At 35.0% G+C, this 23,165-nt stretch overlaps 4 protein-coding genes and 1 pseudogene across 4 annotated transcripts; 3 read left to right on the forward strand and 2 right to left on the reverse strand.

Annotated features, from left to right (window-relative positions):
• Window positions 1-1,471: 1,471 nt before the first annotated feature.
• LOC129940573 (NADH dehydrogenase (ubiquinone) 23 kDa subunit) lies at window positions 1,472-8,399 on the forward strand. Its single transcript, XM_056048952.1, has 3 exons — window positions 1,472-1,642; window positions 1,801-2,240; window positions 8,073-8,399. Exons 1-3 carry the CDS (start codon window positions 1,606-1,608, stop codon window positions 8,232-8,234), a joined length of 639 nt encoding a protein of 212 aa, XP_055904927.1. The 5' UTR covers window positions 1,472-1,605; the 3' UTR covers window positions 8,235-8,399.
• LOC129940574 (actin-related protein 2/3 complex subunit 3) lies at window positions 8,376-9,433 on the reverse strand. The gene is made up of 4 exons (XM_056048953.1): window positions 9,277-9,433; window positions 8,950-9,123; window positions 8,681-8,876; window positions 8,376-8,618 (listed from the first exon to the last, which is right to left on the reverse strand). The coding sequence occupies exons 1-4, from the start codon at window positions 9,280-9,282 to the stop codon at window positions 8,464-8,466; spliced, it is 531 nt and encodes a 176-aa protein (XP_055904928.1). The 5' UTR covers window positions 9,283-9,433; the 3' UTR covers window positions 8,376-8,463.
• A 936-nt stretch (window positions 9,434-10,369) lies between these two features.
• On the forward strand, window positions 10,370-11,443 carry LOC129939006 (GPN-loop GTPase 3). Its single transcript, XM_056046859.1, has 2 exons — window positions 10,370-10,534; window positions 10,602-11,443. The coding sequence occupies exons 1-2, from the start codon at window positions 10,490-10,492 to the stop codon at window positions 11,415-11,417; spliced, it is 861 nt and encodes a 286-aa protein (XP_055902834.1). The 5' UTR covers window positions 10,370-10,489; the 3' UTR covers window positions 11,418-11,443.
• Window positions 11,444-16,015: 4,572 nt separating this feature from the next.
• On the reverse strand, window positions 16,016-22,639 carry LOC129943328 (centromere protein J). The gene is made up of 2 exons (XM_056052672.1): window positions 20,791-22,639; window positions 16,016-17,039 (listed from the first exon to the last, which is right to left on the reverse strand). The coding sequence occupies exons 1-2, from the start codon at window positions 22,564-22,566 to the stop codon at window positions 16,155-16,157; spliced, it is 2,661 nt and encodes an 886-aa protein (XP_055908647.1). The 5' UTR covers window positions 22,567-22,639; the 3' UTR covers window positions 16,016-16,154.
• LOC129943601 (small nucleolar RNA U3) lies at window positions 18,744-18,821 on the forward strand (annotated as a pseudogene).
• Window positions 22,640-23,165: the final 526 nt, after the last annotated feature.

Consider the following 23,165-nt stretch of genomic DNA (forward strand, 5'->3'; position numbering starts at 1 on the left):
TACAACATTTTTGAGATTGAGAGGCAGTCTTTTATCACTTTGATAATTTACTTGGCGAGAAATATTTTATGTCTTAATTATGTGTTTTTATCAGTGATAAGTATACGGGGCGACTTTCCATTACAAGCACGAACTTCCCTTTGATTTTTTTTACAGTTAGCTTAGGTTAGTCATAAAAAAATATTTTCTCTTTCGGACCTAAACCTACTTTTTGTTGAGTTTTGTTTTTTGAGCCACTGTGCACGCTTAAAACTAGTTTTTTTTTTATATAGATAGTACGGTGTACTAAATGGCATGGCAAAACATAGGATTAGGGGTGTTTGTGGGGTAAGGTATATGCAAAATACTGTTTGCATTTGAACACTAGAAAACTTAACATATCTTTTTTGTCTGTTTTTGTTCTATTTAAAAAGCACCTGCCTTGAATTCAATGAAATTTTCTTAAAATTAATAAATAATTTGAAAACAGAATCTAAAACAAATCAAGAAAATCCCAAAAAAACAGGTATGACAATACTGAAACAAAAAACAGGGAGAAAATGTCAAAAACAACCGTTTTTATGTGTGTACTAAGTGAAAAGAGGAACTTTTAAAGTCAATTTAAAATAGAAATACAAATTTTCGGACAACCAAAAAGAGAAAATATGACATAATTTTGTATAGTGTTTTCCATAGTCTCAAAATGATAGTTAGAAGGTATTTATAAATTTGTATGCAGTAAAAACTCTTCAAAATTCGGTAAAGTGTCTCAAGTGTAAGAAATACATTGCAATTGGTTGCATGAACCTCATAATTGAAATGAAATTTTTGAAAAAAATATGGCAACACTGGGCAGACAAAGACATTACAATAAATGTGAACATGTTAGCCTTCACTATAATCTTCATCCGATTTTTAATAATATGGGTTTTTTTGAAGACTTTCGAATTTTTGATCTTTTCTTTCTATCCAACCAGTGTGATTTCATTATTTTGCATCCTCTTTGTTTACAGACTTTAAAGTGCAGTGTGCAGTACAGGTAGATTTAAAACCACCATAGTGTGCCAAAAGCTGGGTTTTATTATTAAAAATGATCCATATGGGTTATTTTTTTATAGTTTACATTAAAAAGGGTAGATGTTTCACATAGGGTAATGTAAACTGTTGTTTAAAAAAATGGACAAGTTACGTTTAAGAAGTAAATAAACATAAGGAAAAAAACGATAATCGTATAAAATTAGTATTATTTTGGTTTATAACTTGAATAACCTAAATCATTTGTGATAGTAAAATTCGTCTAAAAAGTGCCTTTCATTAATTTTGCAAAAATTCTCACAGTAACATTTATCGCTATCACAACCGCTCAAGTTTAATCAAGCCTTAATTTTTTTTATGAAAAATTTCTTGGTATCACTTGTTTCTCGAATCAAATATATTGACAGTTATCTTCGAAAGGAAACACCAACTTTAGAAAAACAAAATTTGAGTTGTCAAAATCGAAGTCGAACTGACAGCGCCGACGATATTCTATTTTCCAAAATAAGTTTGTAGAAAATTATTTCCGTAGAGAAATAATAATTTTTCAGTGCTTTGCTATCGGAATTATTCTGAATACAAACTCTTAAAATGGCCTCAATGAAAATATTTTCCCTTGCTAAATACGGTAAATATTTTACTAAGCAAACATTGAAAAAAAAAACATACCTACGTTATTTTTGTTTTCAATTAGCTGCAAATTAGGTTATGAGTTCTTATGTCATCAACAAATCTAAATCAAATTTATTATGAAAAGACTTTAATATTATTTTATTCTATTCTAAGGACGATGGGGTGTGCCAAAAAATATTCGAATGTATTCTTCAAGGGACAAAGATATTCTACCACCAGCTAAAGGATATATCTATGTTAACAACAAGGAATTGAGTATGGAACTTAACGACGTCACCGATCGATCAGCCCAGACACTCTTCCTATCCGAACTTATGCGTGGTTTTGGTGTTACTTTGGCACATATCTTCAAGGAACCTGCAACCATTAATTATCCATTCGAAAAAGGACCATTGAGTCCACGATTCCGTGGAGAGCACGCCCTTCGTCGGTATCCCAGCGGAGAGGAACGCTGCATTGCATGCAAGCTGTGCGAAGCTATCTGCCCCGCTCAGGCCATTACAATTGAAGCAGAGGAGCGTGCCGATGGTAGCAGACGAACAACACGTTACGATATTGATATGACCAAGTGTATATACTGTGGTTTCTGTCAGGTACCTAACTATTCCTGTGTAGTTTTGTTATTAATACATTTATTTATTGCTTCGTCGCTAGTTTTTTGCGTTCCAAAATCACCAATATGTAAAACATCAAAACTGCATTATATTCAATTTGTTAAAGAGGTTCTTTAAAAAATCACTTTATTTGTTCTAAAGATGGCTCTATTACTCAGGGATTATTAAGTCGTTTTTAGTGAATTTTCAAGAGGAATTAAAAGTCACACTGATTGCATCTCAATTCTTTTCTAAAAAAAAAAATCGGCTGTGTAACATAAAATTAGATTAGTGTTTAATATTTAAAGCAAAATTCGGAAATTACGTTGTTGAAAAAATGTGTTTTAGTGTGGGAGATTGTCTTCTACTGTGCCAAATAGGTCTTAATGAGACTTACCAATTTATTTTACAAACCTTTTGTTTACAACGCATTTAAAAGAATAAATTAAACAAAATTATTGTTTTGCCAACAAATATTTATATTAAAACAGCAAGGTTGGCCACCTTCAGAAGTCTTAAACCAATTTTTCAGTTTGCTAACTACAAGAAACAATCTAATGGGTACCCAATGGCTATCCCATTAAATAACAAAACCGTTAAGACAATTGCCAATTTTTTTCAAACAATCTTTTGATAATACACTTTTCTTTCTGATTTCTTCTACTTTAGTTATGTACAACAATTTTATCTAAGCCAGTTTCTCATTTTTTTGTCTAAATTAATTGAATTAACTTCATGAAGAATTTAGTCGTGGTCGTGATGGTCCGCGTACAATTTTTCTTAACAAATTGCCCTTCTACACTTTCCTTTTATATCTCAAAAGTCGAAAGGAGGTGTTAACAATTGCCTAAGCATTTCCAAGCTTTCTAATGTACCTAAACTTATTGAATTTTTTTTGTACGAAATATTAAGCTTCCACTGTAAATCATTTTATTCCTTTTGTAGAGTGTACGTGTAAAATCACTTACCTCATTGAATTTGTGTCTGTCTATCACCCTCTCTGTCTTAGAAAAAAGTAACGAAGTCGATGTTATTCGTTTCATATGTGTCAAATCATACCCTTTCTTCGCTGCCTCTGGTTTTCCCCAAGGCAGCCATCTAAGTCCTCTTTTATTCTTCCGATCGTGACAGAATAATAATCGTGCCAATCAATCAATTAATTTGCAAAATCAACTCTTTCACACTGTTAAAAACATTCGAAACCTTGGTATTTTATGGGGCTAAGAACTTAATTTGATCTCCCATATATAATTTTAAAATCAAACTTAGCACTTGGTTTTGTTAAACGTTGGTCCAAACAAATGTCTGAACTCTATGTGAAACTGTCCATATTTATAACCTTTATTTGCCCAAACCTCGAATACACATTTCAAGTTTAGTCCCCTTTCCAGAGCTTTCATATTTTCAGAATCGAGAGCATCTGACGTCGTTTCTTTGCTTTGCTCTTCGTGGTTTATCTTGGAACAATCCTCTTATCCTTTCTCCCTATGTTGACAGCCTGAAACTTCTCAGCTTAAACCATTAGAAGAACGTAAATAAATTTCAGACATTTTCTTTAATCTTCGCATCCTTCTTGGTCCCATTGACTACATTTCAATCTACAACTCTATTTCTTTTAACACTAACCTTCGTAACACAAGTAATCCTCGTTTTTTTTTTTTAAATTCCTACCCACCGAACCTCCTATGGCTTCAACGGATCTATATCTCGTATGCTGCTAAATGTAAATTTGCACTTGATTTTTTTAATTTTGACCTCAGTACTCCTTCCTTTAAAATCCATCTTCTGAGCCACCTTTCCCCCCTCCACAATCTAAGGCCAAGTGCTTGGTTTTTTAAAGTTATATTAAGAATTAGCTTAAATTTAAGCCGAATAAATGGGGGTTTTGATGATTAGACACTGGTTGATATGCTAAGAGATGAAAAAGTTCTCAGAGTCAGAGCTTACGAGCTTGAACTCGCATGTGAGATCGATCGAGCAGACTCGGACCCAGTTTTATATGCAAACGAGTTCACTCTCTACAGTTCTGACTCAGTGATATGAGAACAGTCTCAAAGCTCTTTGTATGCACTTGCACTAGTTAAAACAGTAGTATCTATGCGGTCAGTCGAGTCAATAAGGAAAAATTTCTTCTGAAAGTGAAAATGAAAGTGTGAATTTCTAGTAACTGGAACTAAATAAAGTTTTACTGGAGAATTCGCGGTTACCACTTTTAAAGGCAAGAAAAAGAGATGCTATTCTTAAAAGCTTAAAAGCATTTAAAAACAAATTTGGCGAGGACTTAAGTGAACAAAAAAATTTTAAAATAACAGGAGATAAGAAAATAGTTCTTAAGGACCGGGAAAAAGAATTGCTTATTTTTATGCTTGTAAGTTTTTCATCCGCGTTGCGCGTAGCCTGTGCATTTATTGAGTAGTATCTTTTGCGGTTGACGTACTCCTTGTGATGATAGAGTGGGTTCCTTATAGGCACATGTGTAGAACCTAGAGCACCAATGGCGTAAGGAAACTCATACTTACTGCTCCATAACCTTTGCGCTTCTTCTATTTCTTCAGAAGTGTGTGGGAATATGATCCAATCAGTTGCAAGGCTTGAAATTTTTGTTGCGACTAACTGTACCACCCTAGATATCGTTGATTGATTGACACCAATGTCTTCACCAAATCCACATTGAAATCCAGGATCTCCTAAATAACGCCGAAAATCATCATTTTTTCTTGATGAGTCAAAGCACCACCGACCGCGTGTTTCCAGGGTTGGTTAATAATTGCACACCTGTTTCACTATTCAGAAACTCGTCCATTTTGATAGTTGTTTATCGACTGAGTAAGAAAAAACCAATCCTCAACATTTTGTCAGATCGGCCCCATGCAATCGAGCGTTTGCTCATCTTTTTGCATATCAAAACTAGAACTTTCTCACATAGAGCTTTCGTCAAGAGATAGATCTCAACACTTTGAGCTCAAACTCACACTCTAAGAAAGTTCTCAGAAAAGTGAGTAAAGAACTTGAACTCATCTTTTTCCATATGACCCATTGTGTGGTCCTTAGAATAGATTTCCCACGTTAAGAAAAGAAAACAGACTAAAGCTGGGCGGCTCATGTAATCATTCGGTCAAATTTGCGGGTTCATGAAGAGTTTGATCCGTATCTGCTCCAGAATTACAATGAGATATATTTTGGGACCCAAATGTTCATACATATGCCCCCACCAAAGTTAATATGCTACATATACATGAAATTCATAAGAAATGATTTTTTTGTCACATCTTAAATTTTCAATTATTGCTTTCGCCTTCTTCGTTTTGAATTCGACCAATTTACGAATTCGAAGGCGAATTTGAAATGTCATGTTTGTTGGCGAGTTGAAATCCGACAGCTTTTTTTTTTACAAATTCACAGGCAAAAATGTTTATTATTATTCACTGTTCGATTTCGTGGATTCTTCCTTGATTGTATTGTAATTCTATAAAAATGTGAGTTAGCTTTATTTTACTTTTCTTATAATTTATCCACAATCCACAATAAAATATAAAATTTTAAAATTCATTCATCTCCTGGACACCCGTAATTTTGATGGGTGAAACACATACACGCTTCAGCTTCGTCTGCGTTACGTTAGGACTGCTTCGAGGTTGCTTTGAATGAAACTTCCAATATAACATTTCTAAAATGGCACTTTTTTTCTCAAAATAAATCAAAGTTTTGAAATCGAAAAATTGAATTTATCGCTGAAGTAACTTACACAGCCTATAATAACCAATGGGAATCCCTCCAAAAGCAAATGTATCTTCTTTTTTGCCATTTTTACAGCTGTTGAGCTGTCAGACAAAAAAAATATTCAGAAAATTGGAGTCACATTACGTTATTTCCTTACGATTGTCAAATGAAACGTGAGGTCGAAGCTCCATTGTGATAGCACGCATTGAATTCCTATGGCTGAAATCGTAAACGTCAGGCGAAGCCGAAGCTGAATCGTGTTTGTGTTTCAGCCATAGAGAATTCGAATTTGAAACGCCGAATTTTTAGGTTATCATATGAAAAAGATGAGAATCAGTTCAGATGATGATTATCTATTTAGAGGGTGCGGTGACGAGGAGGTGCATGAAGACACTCCGCACTTTGTGTCACTGTCCCGCACTCTCCCATCAAGGGAAGAAACAAGAAACTGCTTGGCAAATATTTCTTCGGTCATTTAGAAGAACTCTCTAGTACGCCAGGTACTAACATTCTGAACTTCGTCAAAGCGCCTAAATGGCTTGATTAACTGAACACATAGGTTTTTCTTATTAGCTTGAGTAGCAATACTCACGGGTATCACAATGGATCTGTATTGATCTAAGTATGACGGTGAAGACATCAACTGTCAGCCCCTCAACCTAACCTAACCTAAAGTCGAATTGAAAACGATCTCCCGCGAACCTCATAATCAGGTCCAGTATTATTAAATTGTTTATTAAATTTTTTAAGTTTTTTTCCTTAAATGTATACAAATTTTGTCTACATTGTAAATAAAAGGGATAGAGCTTAGAAGACTCGTTTTTAATAGTTCTTTTATAGTCGGCTGGTTGCATTTCAATACCCCCACAAATTTAACTTAGATCACAATTCATTTCTCGCTTCAAACAGAACGGAGTAGCTAGCGTTGAAGCAGATAGCATCTACCTAACGCCAGTCCATAAAAAAGGTTCTCAAAATTTAGTAACGAATAATCGCCCTATTGCGAAATTGTCTGCTGTTAGAATTCCTTATCTGTGACATATTTCTTTTGTTATTTGTGAAAATCATGAAATTCTTCTTAATAAATTAAGTCATGTCAATTTAAAATCAATTGTGGTGTACCTCAAGGGAGTTATCTTGATCCATTGTTGTTTATTTTATTTGTTAATGATTTGCCTTCTGTTTCAAATAATTATATATTGCTTATCTCTAAATAGATGATTTTAGCATTTTTCGAATCATAAGCTTCATCAAGAACTGTAAGGCGCTACAAGAAGATCTAAATCCGAGATACATACGTAATTAAAATCCTGGGTTTTTCATACACTTACTTTGTAGGGGCGCCATACTCTTCCGTTCGTGGTATAACTTATTTTTAATTTAATTTAAAAACAAAATAGACTATTTAATGTTCTTGAAGTATAATACTTTATATATACATTTACAATTTGCATTCAATCATTCCAGTTCAGAAATGTAGTAAGTGTAATTTTGCATTCACAAACCTAGTTGAAATTTGACTACGCAGTCACTAGCTTTATAAATGCCCCTATTTTGTCTATGATTATTATATTTTGCATAGTTTTGGTAATCAATTTTGTTGACTCAATCAAAACTTTTTTAAAGTAATTGATAAAAAAACTTTCATTTTGAATGCAGGTAAATCTTTTCTACTGCTTCTAAAAATGTCCGTATTCTAATTGTTTTCTTATAAAATTATTTTTTCATTATACTATTTATTTGCAATTATTTTTGTAGTAAAATCTCCTTCCTTCAAAAAGAACTTAGTAAATTATTAGGTCTACATTCGTTTGGGTACATATCACTTTCTCTGTAGAAAACTCCACTAGATTTAAAAAGCCAACTCTTTATCTCTCTGGGCGACACACGTTTTGTTACTTAAGAATACCTAAAAATTCAGCATGGTTTGGTTTACTTTTCTACCAATGAAAACACATGAATAATTTTTGGTCCATGCGTTTGACTAAAGATATAACATTGCAGCATATTTCTCACTTAATATAATCCACTAACTATTTTAAAACTCAAAACATACCATTTTTTATATGAAATAAACTTTAAAAACTTTATATTGTCATTTCAACATTTCAGGAAGCTTGTCCCGTTGATGCTATAGTTGAAGGACCAAATTTCGAGTTCTCTACTGAAACACATGAAGAATTGCTTTACAACAAAGAAAAGCTATTGAACAACGGTGATAAATGGGAATCTGAAATCGCATCAAACTTGCAAGCCGATCATCTGTATCGTTAAACAACTCAAATGAAAAATAAAAGGGGAAAATGAATGGTCTAGTGATATATTAATAAGTAATCAATATAACAATACGAAAAGAGCTCTATTCATAGAAAACATTGGAAATCCCCATTAAATTTACCGAAATAAAACAATATGTTGGTGTTTCCATTTTAAAACTTATTTAATGGTTGTTTTAAGATTTGTTAATATATAAAAAAAAATAATAATAAAACAAAGTTTTCTCTTACTGGCCTGGTCCAGAGAGTGACTTTTCCATGAACTTCTTTTTTGCAAAGCAAGTCCACCATTTATTTGGCTTTCCATCGTCTGAGAAGACTTTGTCACATACTCTGCTGCCTGTTTCATGTCGCAGCTGAAGCAGATATTGCCTCATGAGATCTGAAAACACAAATCAATATTCTAGATATATTCGAATGTATAGAGTGCACAGTGCTCCTCACCAGCATCTCCTGGTCCAGATGGTTTGGCATACACAGAGTTCAGAGGAAATCCTGCATCACCTGGCAGGTCAAATTTAGAAATAGCAAGGCTGTACATTTCTTGTTGCCCTTGGCTTTTGTTGGAACATCTTTGAAGCTTCTTTAGACATTCAGTAATGTAAAGAGTTATGTAAATAAGAACCCGATCGATTTCGTTCTATTAGGAAAACATAAGATAGTTTATAGATTACAATTTAAGGCATTTTATAGATTTGTAAATCGAAACCCACCTTAACTTCGTATGTACGGAAGAATACGTTCGCTTTGAAGTAGTACAGTGACTCATCGATTATATCGGTTTCGATGTCTGCAATAGGAGCTGGACCTCGGGATTGAGTTCGCAGTGGAAGAATGGCCATATTACCAACTGATTGCTTATATTCTTTTATTTGGGAATGATAGGCCTGCAAGAGTATTAAGAAAGAAAAAACAAAAAGTTATTTAGGTTTATGCAAAAATGTTTATCAAACAAATTCTGATTCAGTTCATCACTTATCAGTGAAGATAACCACGCCCGTCTTTATTTTATTGATTTCTTTGAAGATATTATTTCTTACCGGCATTTTGTAATTTTATTATTTAATTATTTTAAGTTAAATTGGTTTAATAGTTTAAAAAATCAACAAATATAAAATTGAAGAGAATTCAATTTTAAATTATTTGCAATTTTCACTTTTGACGTTTGATTGAGTAGCAGTAGATGTGTTTGGTAATGTGGTTTAATTTAAAAGAAAAGAACAGAGGGAACACTTAGCGTTAATTTCCCAAACAGACATAGTAAATTTCAAATAGATGCGTTCGTTACCTATTAGGGGAAATATTTAATAACTCTTTTATCTCATTAAATTAATTACTAATAAAAATATTAAAATCGTTGTGCCATGGGTGGGTTTATATTTTTAAAGATAATTGATAAACAGTAGTACAAGGAACATTTTTACATTCGTAAAGTTAAGAAACTTTCCAAAATGACATTTAAATCAGTGCATTGAACAAAATAAAGTACATATATTACAGGTTCAACTTTCCTTGATCGCTGCAAGAATTTTCACACGCACAAATAAGTAATAATTACCACAAACTTAGAGTGAAGAAAGATTTATTTCTACTTTAAATTAATTTTTAAAGTTCACTTTTTAAAATAAAAACACATGTAAAATGTTTTATATTGACATTTATTCCCTGTTTTTTTTTCTTGAGTGATGCTATATTTGTTTTTTGGTATTCCATTAAATTTTATTATATTTTAAAATTATTCATACATTTTAAGAAAGCTACAACTACAACTTTAAGATAGTTGAAAACTTTGTCTATCGAAGCTTTAAAAATTAAACTCTTTCAAGTACAAAAGTTGTACAGTGAGTCAAAAAATATTAAAGAAATAATGGTTAAATAAGAAAAAAATCGGAAGTATTCTTGTCCTTCAGAAATGAAAACTCGCCTATTGGTGTCAATTAAAACCAAAGAAAGCAACTACTTGCATGTTGTTTGTTTATCGAAAGTTTTAACTTATTTTTGAAAAAGTGTAACTAGGCCTTAACCAAATGAGATCAATTTCGTTCTTTAAATATCTTAAACAGAGATTTCGTTTTTCTAAACTAGTCCACTTCATGATAACATTTAAATATGTGGGTTTGAACTCAGCCATTCATTTGACATTTCTCGTCTATGAGCCTAGCTGAAATGTGTTTTGAAGATTCAAAACTTTGTAAATTGTAATATCATAAAAACAAATTAGACAAAGTCCCAATTTTCATAAAATATTTCAAAATGCGATATGCTCAGATCGTTATGGGTCCAGCTGGTAGCGGAAAGGTAAGTGTTTTTTATTTAAACGTTAATATATTCCATACTTTGTTAATGTTGTGTTTTTTAAACCCAGTCAACATACTGCGCCTTCATGCAACGCCATGCTGAAGACATGAAAAGATCCATTAACGTAGTTAATCTCGATCCAGCTGCAGAACACTTCGATTATCAACCGATTGTAGATATCCGGGACCTAATACAATTAGATGACGCTATGGAAGACGAAGAACTTCAGTACGGCCCTAATGGTGGTTTAGTGTTTTGTCTAGAATTCCTCATACAAAACCAAGACTGGCTAAGAACTCAGCTAAGCGGTGGGTCAGATGACGAAACCGATTGTGATCCAGACGATGATTATATCCTCTTCGATATGCCAGGCCAAATCGAACTATTTACACATCTGACAATGGGAAAGGAACTAGTTAACTTATTGGAATCATGGAACTTTCGTTTGTGTACGGTGTTTTTGGTCGACTCGCAATTCATGATTGATGGGCCGAAATTTCTATCAGGCACTATGGCTGCACTAAGTGTAATGGCTAACTTAGAAATGCCTCATGTGAATGTGCTCTCAAAAATGGATCTATTAAGCAAGTCAGCAAGAAGTCAATTGGACAAATATTTAGATCCAGATCCAAAAGCTCTATTGGGTGATATAACTGAAGAATCATCATGGGGAAGAAAACACCAAAAATTATCACAAGCAATTGGGGCGTTAATTGAAGATTTCAGTTTGGTGAGGTTTGTTCCTTTGAATGTTGAAGATGAAGAAAGTGTTCAAGATTTGTTGATGCAAATCGATAATGTTATACAATATGGCGAGGATGCTGATGTTAAAATACGTGATTTTGATCCACCTGAAGAAAATGATGATGATGATTATGAATAAAATATTGTGTTTTTAAGATTTTTTAAGTTCGTTTTTTTTTTTGTATTATAAAACTTGAATTTGTACATTTTAATCTATTTACATAATATGTATAAAAGAAAAGAGTAAAATTTCGAGTTAGTTTTAGGATTTAAAAAACTTTGTAATACGTTTATATGCAATAACCCTTCCAAATTAAATAGTTACACCATGCCTGGCTGGGCAAAATTGTTCCCAACATATTTAATAATATCTATTTTGTCACTTGACTTCGAAAAGGCTTTCGATAGAATTGGTTTTCATCAATTCTTTAACAAAATTGAAGCCTGGGGAATAGGCCCGAAGATATTTCATTATATAAAATCTTTTCTGACAAATAGAAAAATTTGTGTCAAAACAAACAATTGCTTTTCTAATTATTACTCTTTTCAGAATGGCATTCCCCAAGGGTCTACGTTATCATCGAATGCTCATTTAAACACTCTATGTAACGTTACAAGATCTCTGATATTGCTTACTTACTTAAGGTGGCTCTACAGTCCTGTTTGAACTAGGGCCTCACCCAACAAACTTCTCCATCTAGCTCGGTCCCTAGCTAGATGTCTCCAGTTTCGCGCTCCAAGTTGGGTGAGGTCACCTTCCACTTGTGCGCGCCACCTGATCCGCGGTCTTCCTCTACTGCGCTGTCCTGTGGGTGCGGATTCGAAGACTTTCCGGGCCGGAGCATTGGTTTCCATGCGCTCTACGTGACCCAGCCATCTTAGTCGTTGGACTTTTACTCTTCTGGCTAAGTCTACGTCGCTGTACAGCCCGTACAGTTCGTCGTTCCATCTTCTCCTCCACTCCCCTTCGATGCATACGTGATATTAAGTAAGATTTATTATGGTATTCTTATCTATGGTAACTCCCCAAAAACAACAATCAACATTATCAAAGCCCCGTATCGCCAAACAACACGAAGATGCTTAAACGCTTTTCCCATAAGTCCTATACGTAATATTATGGCTGAAGCTGGACTTCCTTTGGTTTGCGAACGCCTGTTGTTAAAAACAGTAAATACTTCCCAAACCCCAATTTAGCACATCATTCGCATCAACTTACGAAGATAATATTGCATCTATTTTTACTGCTGAGGTATCAGCGATCCGAGAAACCGCAACTATAATGACAAAGTTAAACAACAATTTTGGTATATGCTCAGACAGTCGTGCAGTTCTCAGCGCAAATCTGAATCCAAACAACAGAACTGTTATACTTGTAATGTAAGCAACATAAGAGATCTTCTGGTATAACATCAGAACAAATCAAAATTAATGTGGATACCTGGGCATGTCGGGATTCCTGGTAATGTACATGCTGATAAGGCGGCTAAAGAGGCTCACTCTGCTCCAGTCAAATCGAGTTCTAGTCTTACCAAACGTGATCTCTTGCGCGTAACTTAAAACAAACTCAAGGAAAAACAACTTCGTGACGTGCACAACAACAACTATCAACACCCATACAAATTAATCAACATCGACAAAAAACCATGCTATCTAATCACCACCTGCAAGCCGATGAACACTGTTATGCACTCTCTGTGAAATTCATAGTTGATAAACGTTAAAGTAAAATGGTTGGCGAGGTAGTCCTCTTGTAATTCAAATAGTTATCCATTCCACAAATTAATAACAGTTAAATAAAATTGTTTGGCAATGGTGAGCGTATAGGTAAAATGAATAGTAATACTTTTTGAGAATGTACAAATAGAAGCATTTCACTTAAATAAGCATCACCAAACATTAAATATTTATCTCAATTATAACCTTTTACCAAAGAATTTTATGTACATTCATATCTTGGGTTATAGTAGATGAAACACCTAGACAATTATTTAACGTCACATTAAGCTTTTGTTAACATTCGTAGTCTAGAGAAGGATATACATTGTAGTGAAAAGTAAGAGAGGGCATAACGAGACTTTTTACAATAGGTTTTGTGAAAACGTGAACCAAGATATTTTAAGAAGATCATAAAGAACGTATAATAAACATCTCTTATAGAATCAGAGACAGCTTTACAACAGGTAAGTTTGTTATTAATTTGGAAACCCAAATATTTCAATTTTGTATATTCATGAAATTTTTGTTCATCCATTAGGCCAAATTCTCTAAAAATATAAAGATCACCTTTATACACTTAAATGAGGCAGCTATGAACAATATAAGAAAGATTACCCTTACCCTTATTATTTAAAGACCCATTGTGAGCACTAGGAACAGGAGAGAGAGGTTGAAAGGAGGTGTCGGTACATATTGGTTTTGAATTCCTGAATATTGCAATGGCTGGGAAAAACATTCCAAATTCGCGTAGTACGGCTAAAGAACGAACCTATGCACTTGACAGTACGGAAGTTGGAATGAACATTCCCAGAAGCGCGAGTATTACGTTTGAACTGTTTAAGGGGAGGAATGCAGCTGGCTATTTCTCTTGAGCAATAACCGTGCATCTCGCTTGAACGATACAAGACAGCATTGTGTTTTAGAAGCATTAAATTCCACGCGTCTTAGGATGCTTCGAGAGAAAAATTCTCCGGGTGATTTTTGGTCCCGTACGCATAGATGGAGAATGGAGGAGAAGATATAACGACGAACTGTACGGGCTGTACAGCGACACTGACCTAGTTAGCAGAATTAAAGTCCAACGGCTTAGATGGCTAGGTCATGTAGAGCGGATGGACATCAACGCTCCAGCCCGGAAGGTCTTCTAATCCAATCCCGAGGGACGGCGCAGTAGAGGAAGACCGCGACTCAGGTGGCGCACCCAGGTGGGAGACGACCTCAACCAACTTGGCTTGCGAAACTGGAGACAGCTAGCTAGGGACCGAGCTGGCTGGAGACGCTTGTTGGTTGAGGCCCAGGTCCGCACCGGACTGTAGCGCCACCTTAAGTAAGTAAGTAAGTAAATTCCAAGCGGTTTTTTATTCCCCATTGTAAATTGCTGTTTAGGTCGGAATTTATTGAACTTATCATATTTTGTCGTTGCGCCAGTTCCACATCCGAAGAGGAGAGATGCGAGTCTAAAAACGAATATAAAAATTTAAGAGTACTATCGTCAGCGAAAGAATGTATTGGATTAGAAGTAGCAGACAAGAGATCATTAATAAAAATGAGAAAGAGTGTTGGAGATAGAACAGAGCCCTGGCGAACACCAGCATTTATTTTGTGGTTTTAGAACCCATCCAATACTATTTGTATTGCACGATCCGAAAGGTAATTACTAATCCAATAAAGCAGGATTTCGTGAAAACCGAAAGCATGCATTTTCGATAAGAGAGTTTGATGTCAAACCCTATCAAATGCTTTTAAAACATCAAGTGCAATAATCTTACTTTCTCCAAAACGATGTAAAGATTTTCTCCACTGTTCAGTGAGATGAACCATGAGATCACCAGTGGACCTATGGCTGCGAAAGCCGTACTGCCGGTCGTTAAGAAGCTTTCGATCCAGCGGATTTATGTGTATGGCACTCTCGCCACAGTACGAGTGCGAAAAAATATTTGCCCCATATAATCATTAACAAGCGGAATCATAACACTCACTGGCAGCGTTGAATTAGATTTCTCAAGAGAGCTAACAAATGGAGTATCATTTAACAACGAGCGTTGGAACCGGGGAAAAGGAAGAATTCCTCATGTCTTTTTCCGAATGACCAAACATTTTTACTGCCTTTGGGACATTGCAGTATTTTTGCCGTAATTTTTGGTTATGTAAATATGGGCTTTGTTGGCCTCCCTGGCTTGCTTGATCATATTCCGTTTTTCCACAGTTGGGTTAGCTTTAAAGCAACGGAAACTTATCTTCTTGACAGCTTTGCATCAAAGCATGCGTTTTGCTTAGGTCTGATACTTTTAACGCTATTCGGGATAAAATTACTTATTCCCAAGAGAATGAAACTTGTGATCAGCGCCCGCATCAACGTCACTATCGAGGAGGCATAGTGACTAATTAAAGATCCTGAAATAATGAGACCGCCCCAGTTGGTTTTCTCGTATTGCCAAACGGTTCTCTTAGGAACTCTTTCTTTAACTGTAGAGTTATGATACGAGAATTTTTGTTCTGATATGACACAATGGTCAGATGCGCCGAGAGGAGATTGAACACTAATAGTGTACTTACGAGGGTCAGAGTGTTTTCTGCTCTACCTACCACGTCCGATATTCGAGTGGGCTCATTGACCAGCTGAGTTAGGTGGTTCAACTCAGCGAAAATCTCAGCACACACTCCTTCGGATGTTGTGTGGCCCGAATGTCGAAGTCAAGAAAATATGTTTATATTTAAAAATAGTGAGAATAGGAGTGGTCCTTGAACTGACCCTTCGGGAACAACATGATTAACAATAAATGTACTTGGAATAGTAGTTTAATATATTTAAATCTGTTTTTAAAAAATTGAACTAATGACTTGATTGAGAAACTAAAATTTGATGGCCAACGCAGTCAAGGCTCTTAAAAAATTCCAAAGAAACAAGAGCAGCTTGAAAATCCGGGGTTACCTTAAGGACAACAGAACCAGAGGTATATTTTTTAGGAAAACCAGGCTGATAACTTATTATAGAAACCAAGAAATAAAATGTATTATAATAAATAATTTAACTTTATTCTAAACCAAAGAACTCTATGAGTAACATAAGAAAATCATAAAAATAATCACAATATTGTTTGCAAAATTTAACTTGTTCTTCTCAAAATCACTCAGCTTAAATTAAGCCTGCTAAAAACTAGTATTTAACATTGTCCGTGTCCATAACTAAATTACCATCTTTATCTTTAAGCCTAACTCTCCCATTTGAATATCTCGTTTCCTGGCTACCATCTGGATATAGCAATTTTACAGTTCCATCTGGATACTCCCTCCGCTTACTGTGCGCTGTATGAATCTCTTTCTGTCCATTTGACATCAAAAGAATCTTATCACCGTTTTTCATTTGAATTAAATTTGTTCCATCAGCGAATCTCCATTCTTCTAATTTATTTTCATCCGATGGATTAGTTACTTTAATTGAATTATTCGGAAAGTGCACTTCAATTTTTCCATCCTTGTATCGATGTTCGGTTTGTCCATTGGGAAATTCCAAGATTTCAAGACCATCTAGGTAAGTTGTATGCCATGTATTCGTTTCGGCGTAATAGTACTTGACTGTACCTTCATTAATATTTGTTTCTTTTATATCTTTGTTAAAATAGAGCATTCGAATTATCATCCCATCGGATGATATTTTCTTAAGATTGCCATTTGGATACCAAATGTCTTTGCTGCCATCGGGATTCCGAATTTCACGTTTGAATGAAGCATCTGCTTCAATTTGAGTTGAATCGTTTGGATCTAATTTGTTTGTTGGTGGTTTTTGAGTCTGCGGAGATGTCGTTGCTGATTTTGCAAAGGTTACTTTTGAAATGGATTTTTGATGACTGGCCTCATCAGAAGACACACTGCTCAGATCATCTTCAGAGCTATTGACAGGTGTTTCTTGTCGTTTTATAAGACTTGGTTTTCGTTTCAACTCGCTGCTTCTACGTTGAGTCAGTGTTTTGGTTTTCGGTTGATGCTTTGAAGTATTGTACGTTTTAGTTTTGGGTGATTCCTCCACATAACCTACAGAATTCTAAAATTAGAATATTAAGTTAAATTAGAATATCAATTTTTCAGATTTTATTAAAACATGCTTAAGGTACGTAAAATTTGTCGTCAAGTTCATACAACAAATGTAGAAATTGATTTATTCTTTACAGAAACTTTTAGGAGTCATGTTTAAATAATACAATAGGGGGGTTAGAGTAGTAATGATCAGAATATGCTGTTCTATTTTTCAAAATCTAAGATAGGGACAGTTAAAAATTAATTTTACATGGGATGGTAAAGCGCTGTTTTGAGTGAATGTTTACTTAAAAGGTTAAAAGTGACCGTTATTTGTTCAAAAGGTAGAAATAGGAACTGGAACGCAGGTGACAAGCATGATGATAAGCAATTGGTGTGCGAGCAGAACATCGGCAACTTGGCAACATTGGGCTGGAGATTGTAGACCAATTAGATTAAGACGATTCTAGTAAGGTGGAAAGTTCAGATGAAATTCAGCGTAAATCAAAACTAATAAATGCTATGATATTCGTAATATTATTACCAAATTTGGCAAAACATAATCACGAGTAGGTCTTAGGAAAGTGATATAATAAGATTATGTTACAAAGGGATTATCAAATTCCTTAGACAAACGTTTTAACAAGCAAAAAACAAAAAAAAGACAAATCATTTTTTCTACAATAATTTGACTGCAATAATTTGAGATTTATTGCATTCTTTGTATTCACTTAATGTCTTTGTATTCATTCAAAAGAATGCAAAGACTTTATGTTGATGCAAGGACTTCAAGTGAATTCGAAAAATGCATGAAGTCTTAAATGATTGCAGTCAGTTTAATTGATTAGTGACTGCAAAATATGAATGAACACAATCTTTAAGTTGAATTCATTAATTGATTTAAAATGAATGCATTCCCAAAAGAGTGCATTTTTTACATTTGCTTATATTTGACTCCAGAAAATTGTAGTCACTCTAAGAATAAAACAGATTAAGACCATTTTTAGGTTGGAACAGAGATAATGAAGGATGAAAGTGCCTTGAATATTTGAAAATCATCCGCAAACATAGAAAGAGAAAACTTTTTAAATAAGATTGACATAATTGCTTATAAGGATGAGGATTAGAGGTCCACGCTTACTTCCTTCAGGAACTACAGATGTAGTAAAGATAGATTTTGGCAATTATGATCTCAACCAAAGAGTACACCTTTTTTGAAAGTTAAGAGCTTTGAGCGTCATCAATGTTATCTATGAAAATATTGACTTGCTATTGAAGTAGATTTAGTCATAAATGGTGGTGGTAGGTGGCGCAACAGTTCGTGTTGCAAACTTCATCTGGGGGACTACTTTTTTGATAATCCCAGTGAACTAGCTAAAAAGGATATTAATTATCTTCTTCGCTTTATAAAAAGCTTAAAATGGTTCTACTAGTTAGAAGTAATTCTCTAGATTCATGTGGTATCACAATGGACCTTTCTCTTGGCCTAAGTGTGTGGCTTCTAAATCCGCAGCCACGTTAATGTTGTCAGAGAAACCTACAGTTTATGTGTCGAATCCGAACGACTAATTTTGAGAAAGCACTTTTTCATGACAAGAATTACTCTTGGAGGATTTGTCAATTCCTCGCAAGAGGCAGTACCCGTGAAAAAAGTTAGGTGGCAGAGGCAGGGATTGAAACCCAGGCCCCTTGCATGACAGTCCAACGCACTAAGCTTCTCGTTACGGGTACTAAGACTATACTTCACAGGATCATTTCTGTAGTCAGTCTTCTCTTACTTTTAAAGAAAGTATGAAATTTGGATATGATATGCAGGTTTTTTTTTTAGGAGAAGAGTTGGGACGCCATCGGGACCAGGACTGTAACTATTTTTGAGTATATTTTATTTATCAATAACTAAGTCCCTCGTTATTTTAACTGAAAGCAACTGAAGAAACAGTCACTATGTATTAACGGGATCTTGCTATATGATTAGCAGAGTTAAAAAGCAAATACGTTTAATACTGTTGTTGGGTCAGATAATGTGAAGTTTGGAAAAAAGAAGTTGAATGAAAGACCGTTTGATAACCAGTTTATATTGATAAAATTAAAATAGCACTTTAGTTCAAACCCTTACCGTTTTCAACATTAATCGCTTTTAACTTTAATATGCAAGATAATGGCTATAAAGTAATAGTTTAGAAAAACAAACCGACATCAGTCTCTCATATGTGAAAGTCTAAATCTCTTTGTAAATAACGTGATATCAGTGTGGCTTTAGACCAGGAAAGTCCACCATTGACCAATATTCACGTTTCGGCAGATCCTGCAAAAACCCACCAACTTCAAATTGATACCACCATATCTATATCGATTTCAAATCCGCTATTTGAAAATTTACCGTTTATGCACAATGAGGATGTAGAATGCACGCTGCCCCATTAAGGTCGGGAAAGATCTGTTGGCTCACAATGCTAGCATAAATATCCCCTTAGCTACATGTAAACTCATGCTAAAGCAAGATACCATAGAGAAAACAAACTTCAGGTGGAATAACACCACCACCTGTTTAGCGAATAAACTAATTTGGGCTTATCTTAGCGCCAGGCGCTTAAAACAATTAATCTCTCTGAGTAGATTGCACATTAGCTACGTTATTGGTGTCCTGACTGGGCACTGCTTAATAGGGAGGCATGCTATTCGACTTAGAGCGCCTGCAAATGATTTTTGTAGGAGTTGCATGGACGAGGAGGAGGAAGAGACAATCTCTCATCTTCTGTGCACATGTCCTGCCTTATCACAAAGATGTTGAATCTAAAAAAAACTGACATTGTCTCCTACGCTTCATTCAGAGCTCCAATTGGTTCGACGAGTTAAGCTGATCAACTGATCCATGTGTTATCACAACGGACCATACTTTGGTCTAAGTGTGTTGGACTTCCCAACCAACAGCCACTTTGACCAAATTAACCTAAGGCAATGCACTGACATTCAACATTTTCAACATCATTCTGGAAATTGTGCAAAACTCAATCGTCAACACTAAAGGCACAATCTTCAAAAAGTCTGTCCAATTACTCGGATACGCCGATGATATTGACGTAATTGGAAGATCAAAGCGTGTTTTCAATAGCACATTTTTGAACATTGCGAAGGAAACGGAGAAGATGAGTTTAGTGGCCAACGACACCAGCGCTGAAATCAAAGGGAGACTTAGAAGGCAATTGAGTAGTAAAGTCCTCTGTCGAGCATCTAAAGTCACCATCTATAAGACGCTCAATATTGCAGTTATCATTTATGGCGATAAGGCTTGGCCCTTGTCAACGCAAGATGAGATTGTGTTGCATGATTTGAGAGAAAAAATCGACGAGTGATTTTTGGTTCCGTCTGCATAGATGGAGAGTGGAGAAAAAGACAAAACGACGAACTGCACGGGCAGTACCGCGACCCTGATTTAGTTTAAAGAATACCAACGACTTAGATGGCTGAGTCATGTAGAGGGAATGGACCCATGTGGTTGAAGAGCTAAGCGAACTGGATGCAGTTAGCTATCAACCGAGTTGCCTGGAGAAGCATATTGGTTGAGCGCTCAGGTCCCATCTCGGAATGTGATGAAAGTGATCAAAGGAAGATTTAAAGAAAAAGAGTTAAGTAAGTTTTTCAAAAAATGGTTATCTCTTTCGAGGGAATATTGGAGTTAATGCATTACTTTTATTATTATTACTTATTATACTACTTAAGAGTACCTCAAAAACCTTCAGGAAGTGCACAATACACAAAATGAAAATATTAAATCTTACCCCTTTGGGTGCCAGTTTAGCAATGTTCCTATTAATTTCTTGCAGCATTTTATTGTTATTTTGTCGATTGATTTTTAGATTCTCTGCTTCTAGTCTTTTATTCTCTTTGGTAAGTACCTCAATTTCAACATTTAACTGTCGAACATCTTTTTCAAGATTTCTTACTTGAGCTCTTAATCTCGATTGTGCTGCTATATGCGCTTCATCTTTTTTCTTCATATCCTTTTGCAAACTTTCTATTTCTTCTTGCAATTTGGCTATTTCTTTTTTTTCCTTTCCTGAGCTTAAAGCCTTCTGATGTCGAATTTGCTTCTCCATTTTTTTGCGATCTGCTTCGATCTTCATACGTTCGTCGTGTAAATAGATTTCCATTTGAATCCTTTCGTCGTTGAGTTTTTCGGCGGCTTCTAAGCATTCTTGTTCAAAATGAGCCTTGTCTAGTTCGTGTTCCTGCTTCGACTTTACTAATTCTAAGTTATTTTTCTTAAATGTATTAATTTCGGCTTCGAGTTCAGTTAATCGAACTCGTATTAGTTCGGCTTTCTGAAGAATATCTTGTGCTATCTCGTTATTCGGCCTATTTTCGATGGTTGTGTTTGAGTCAGCAGTTTGATTGGCAAACAGGCGTTTTTTAAATTCTTCAAAGACTTGTGACGCATCGCTATTCTCAAGTGTTTGCGATTGCGATTGGTTTGTTTCTAAAGGTTTTATTAGTGGTAGTGGAGGGTCATCAGAAAACCTAACTCTAGCTGACAGCTTAGGTTGGCTGGTATCTATTTCCTCCTTGTCTTCTTCTTCTTCAACTTCCGATCCAGATGAATCGGAAACCAGGGATTTAGAGCTAGAATGTATTTCATAAGGAATAGGGGGAAGCTTGAGGGCAATCGGAGAATCAGCTTCTTCTTCTTCATTTTGATATTTATGTGTGTTTCTCATGAACCTTTTTATATAACTTGAATTCAAATCAAAGCTGCCATCTTTGGCCTTTTGCTCGAGCAATTCAAAAATACTCATGTTATCCGTATTGTCATTCGATTCCAAACAAATTGGACTAAAAGACGGTTTTTCAATTGGCTTAATGTTCATTGGATCAAGAATTGTAGCCCAGGAAATTGGTTCAGGTGTTTCTTTGATAGACGACTGTGACAATTGAGATTTGATATCTGGTGTTGAATTGCAAGCGGTTTGAGATGAAATTAAAGACTTTTGAAATTTTTCTTCCAATTCATCGAGGTTCGAAGGATTTGTTTTTGGCTTATCACTGGGTTTTAGTCTCAAAACTGCTTTCGAAATGGGTCGGGAGTCCTTTTGTTTTTTAATCTTTTCTGGTGGCTTTTTTGCACAGTTTGCTTTTAAACTTGGATGAGAAGAAGAAAATTTGTATGGCGGAAGGTTATTCAGGCGAAATTGATCAGGATCAACTTTAAAACGATTTATCAAGCCTTGTTTCCTTCGAAGGAAAGGTCGCTTTGTGTTTGCTTGGGGTTCTTGGTCTTCTTCGTCGACGGTTTGGTCAAGAGCACTTACTCCCATATCTGCCTCACTATTAGAGTCAGATTTGTCTGCCCTTTCATCATCATCATTTTCATCTAATACACTCGAATCGGAATGATGATAAATTCCAAGAGTTTCATACATTTTCCTGTGCTCCAGCCCAAGAAGTTTTCGTTGATTATTTTGCCGTTCAAATAAAATTTTCTTTTGTTCCTCTTGCCACTGATTAAGCTCTTCAAGACGCTGTGCAATGCCAGAGGGATCATCTTTGGGCTCTGACATGCTAAGGCTAACAATATTTTACAATAAATTAGTATCGTTTCAAATATGAAATTTGTGTGTAGAACAATTGGAAATTAGTTTTAATTTTTAAACAAAAAACAAACAACTTGTTTGATATTTGTAAATCAGTTGAGGCAACATTACAAAAAATAAAATTGTAATAGAGTTTTTATTTGAGCGAAAATAAAGGTGGTCACGTATGTTGATAGAGCAAAATAGGAGCAGATTACATCAGCAACAAAAGCAATACATTTTTAACACATGAGTGGAGTTAAAAAAAAATGTAGTCCGCCCTAGATTTCTAAGTCTACTGAGAATTGTCAAAAGTATTTGAAATGCGCAAGGAAATTGAATGAATCAAAGTTGCCAGTCAAAAGCAAAAGAGTGATAAATAAAATGTGAGCTTGAAATTTAATTTTGTCAAAAAAATTGTTTTTACTTGAAGCAGCAGATACTTGACCATAAAACACATTTACATATTTAGTTGCATAAGTTAACAAAGTAAGGGAGGCAGATATATGTCAAAAACCAAAATTTGGAGAGAATATACCAGTAGTAACTGTTTACTTCCCATTCAAAATAAAACACCCCTTAAAAGT

The sequence above is a fragment of the Eupeodes corollae genome, chromosome 1, assembly GCF_945859685.1.
Source record: "Eupeodes corollae chromosome 1, idEupCoro1.1, whole genome shotgun sequence".
NCBI classification, from domain to species: domain Eukaryota; kingdom Metazoa; phylum Arthropoda; class Insecta; order Diptera; family Syrphidae; genus Eupeodes; species Eupeodes corollae.

Coding starts and splice junctions, on each gene's coding strand:
- LOC129940573 (XM_056048952.1), top strand. CDS start 1,606: ATGGCCTCAATGAAAATATTTTCCCTTGCTAAATACG. Junction 1,643..1,800: donor ATTTTCCCTTGCTAAATACG/GTAAATATTTTA, acceptor TTCTATTCTAAG/GACGATGGGGTGTGCCAAAA. Junction 2,241..8,072: donor TATACTGTGGTTTCTGTCAG/GTACCTAACTAT, acceptor TCAACATTTCAG/GAAGCTTGTCCCGTTGATGC.
- LOC129943328 (XM_056052672.1), bottom strand. CDS start 22,566: ATGTCAGAGCCCAAAGATGATCCCTCTGGCATTGCACAGCGTCTTGAA. Junction 17,040..20,790: donor CTAAACTGGCACCCAAAGGG/GTAAGATTTAAT, acceptor TTCTAATTTTAG/AATTCTGTAGGTTATGTGGA.
- LOC129940574 (XM_056048953.1), bottom strand. Junction 8,877..8,949: donor TCCGTACATACGAAGTTAAG/GTGGGTTTCGAT, acceptor TTTTCCTAATAG/AACGAAATCGATCGGGTTCT. Junction 8,619..8,680: donor ATCTGGACCAGGAGATGCTG/GTGAGGAGCACT, acceptor TTGTGTTTTCAG/ATCTCATGAGGCAATATCTG.
- LOC129939006 (XM_056046859.1), top strand. CDS start 10,490: ATGCGATATGCTCAGATCGTTATGGGTCCAGCTGGTAGCGGAAAG. Junction 10,535..10,601: donor GTCCAGCTGGTAGCGGAAAG/GTAAGTGTTTTT, acceptor TTTTAAACCCAG/TCAACATACTGCGCCTTCAT.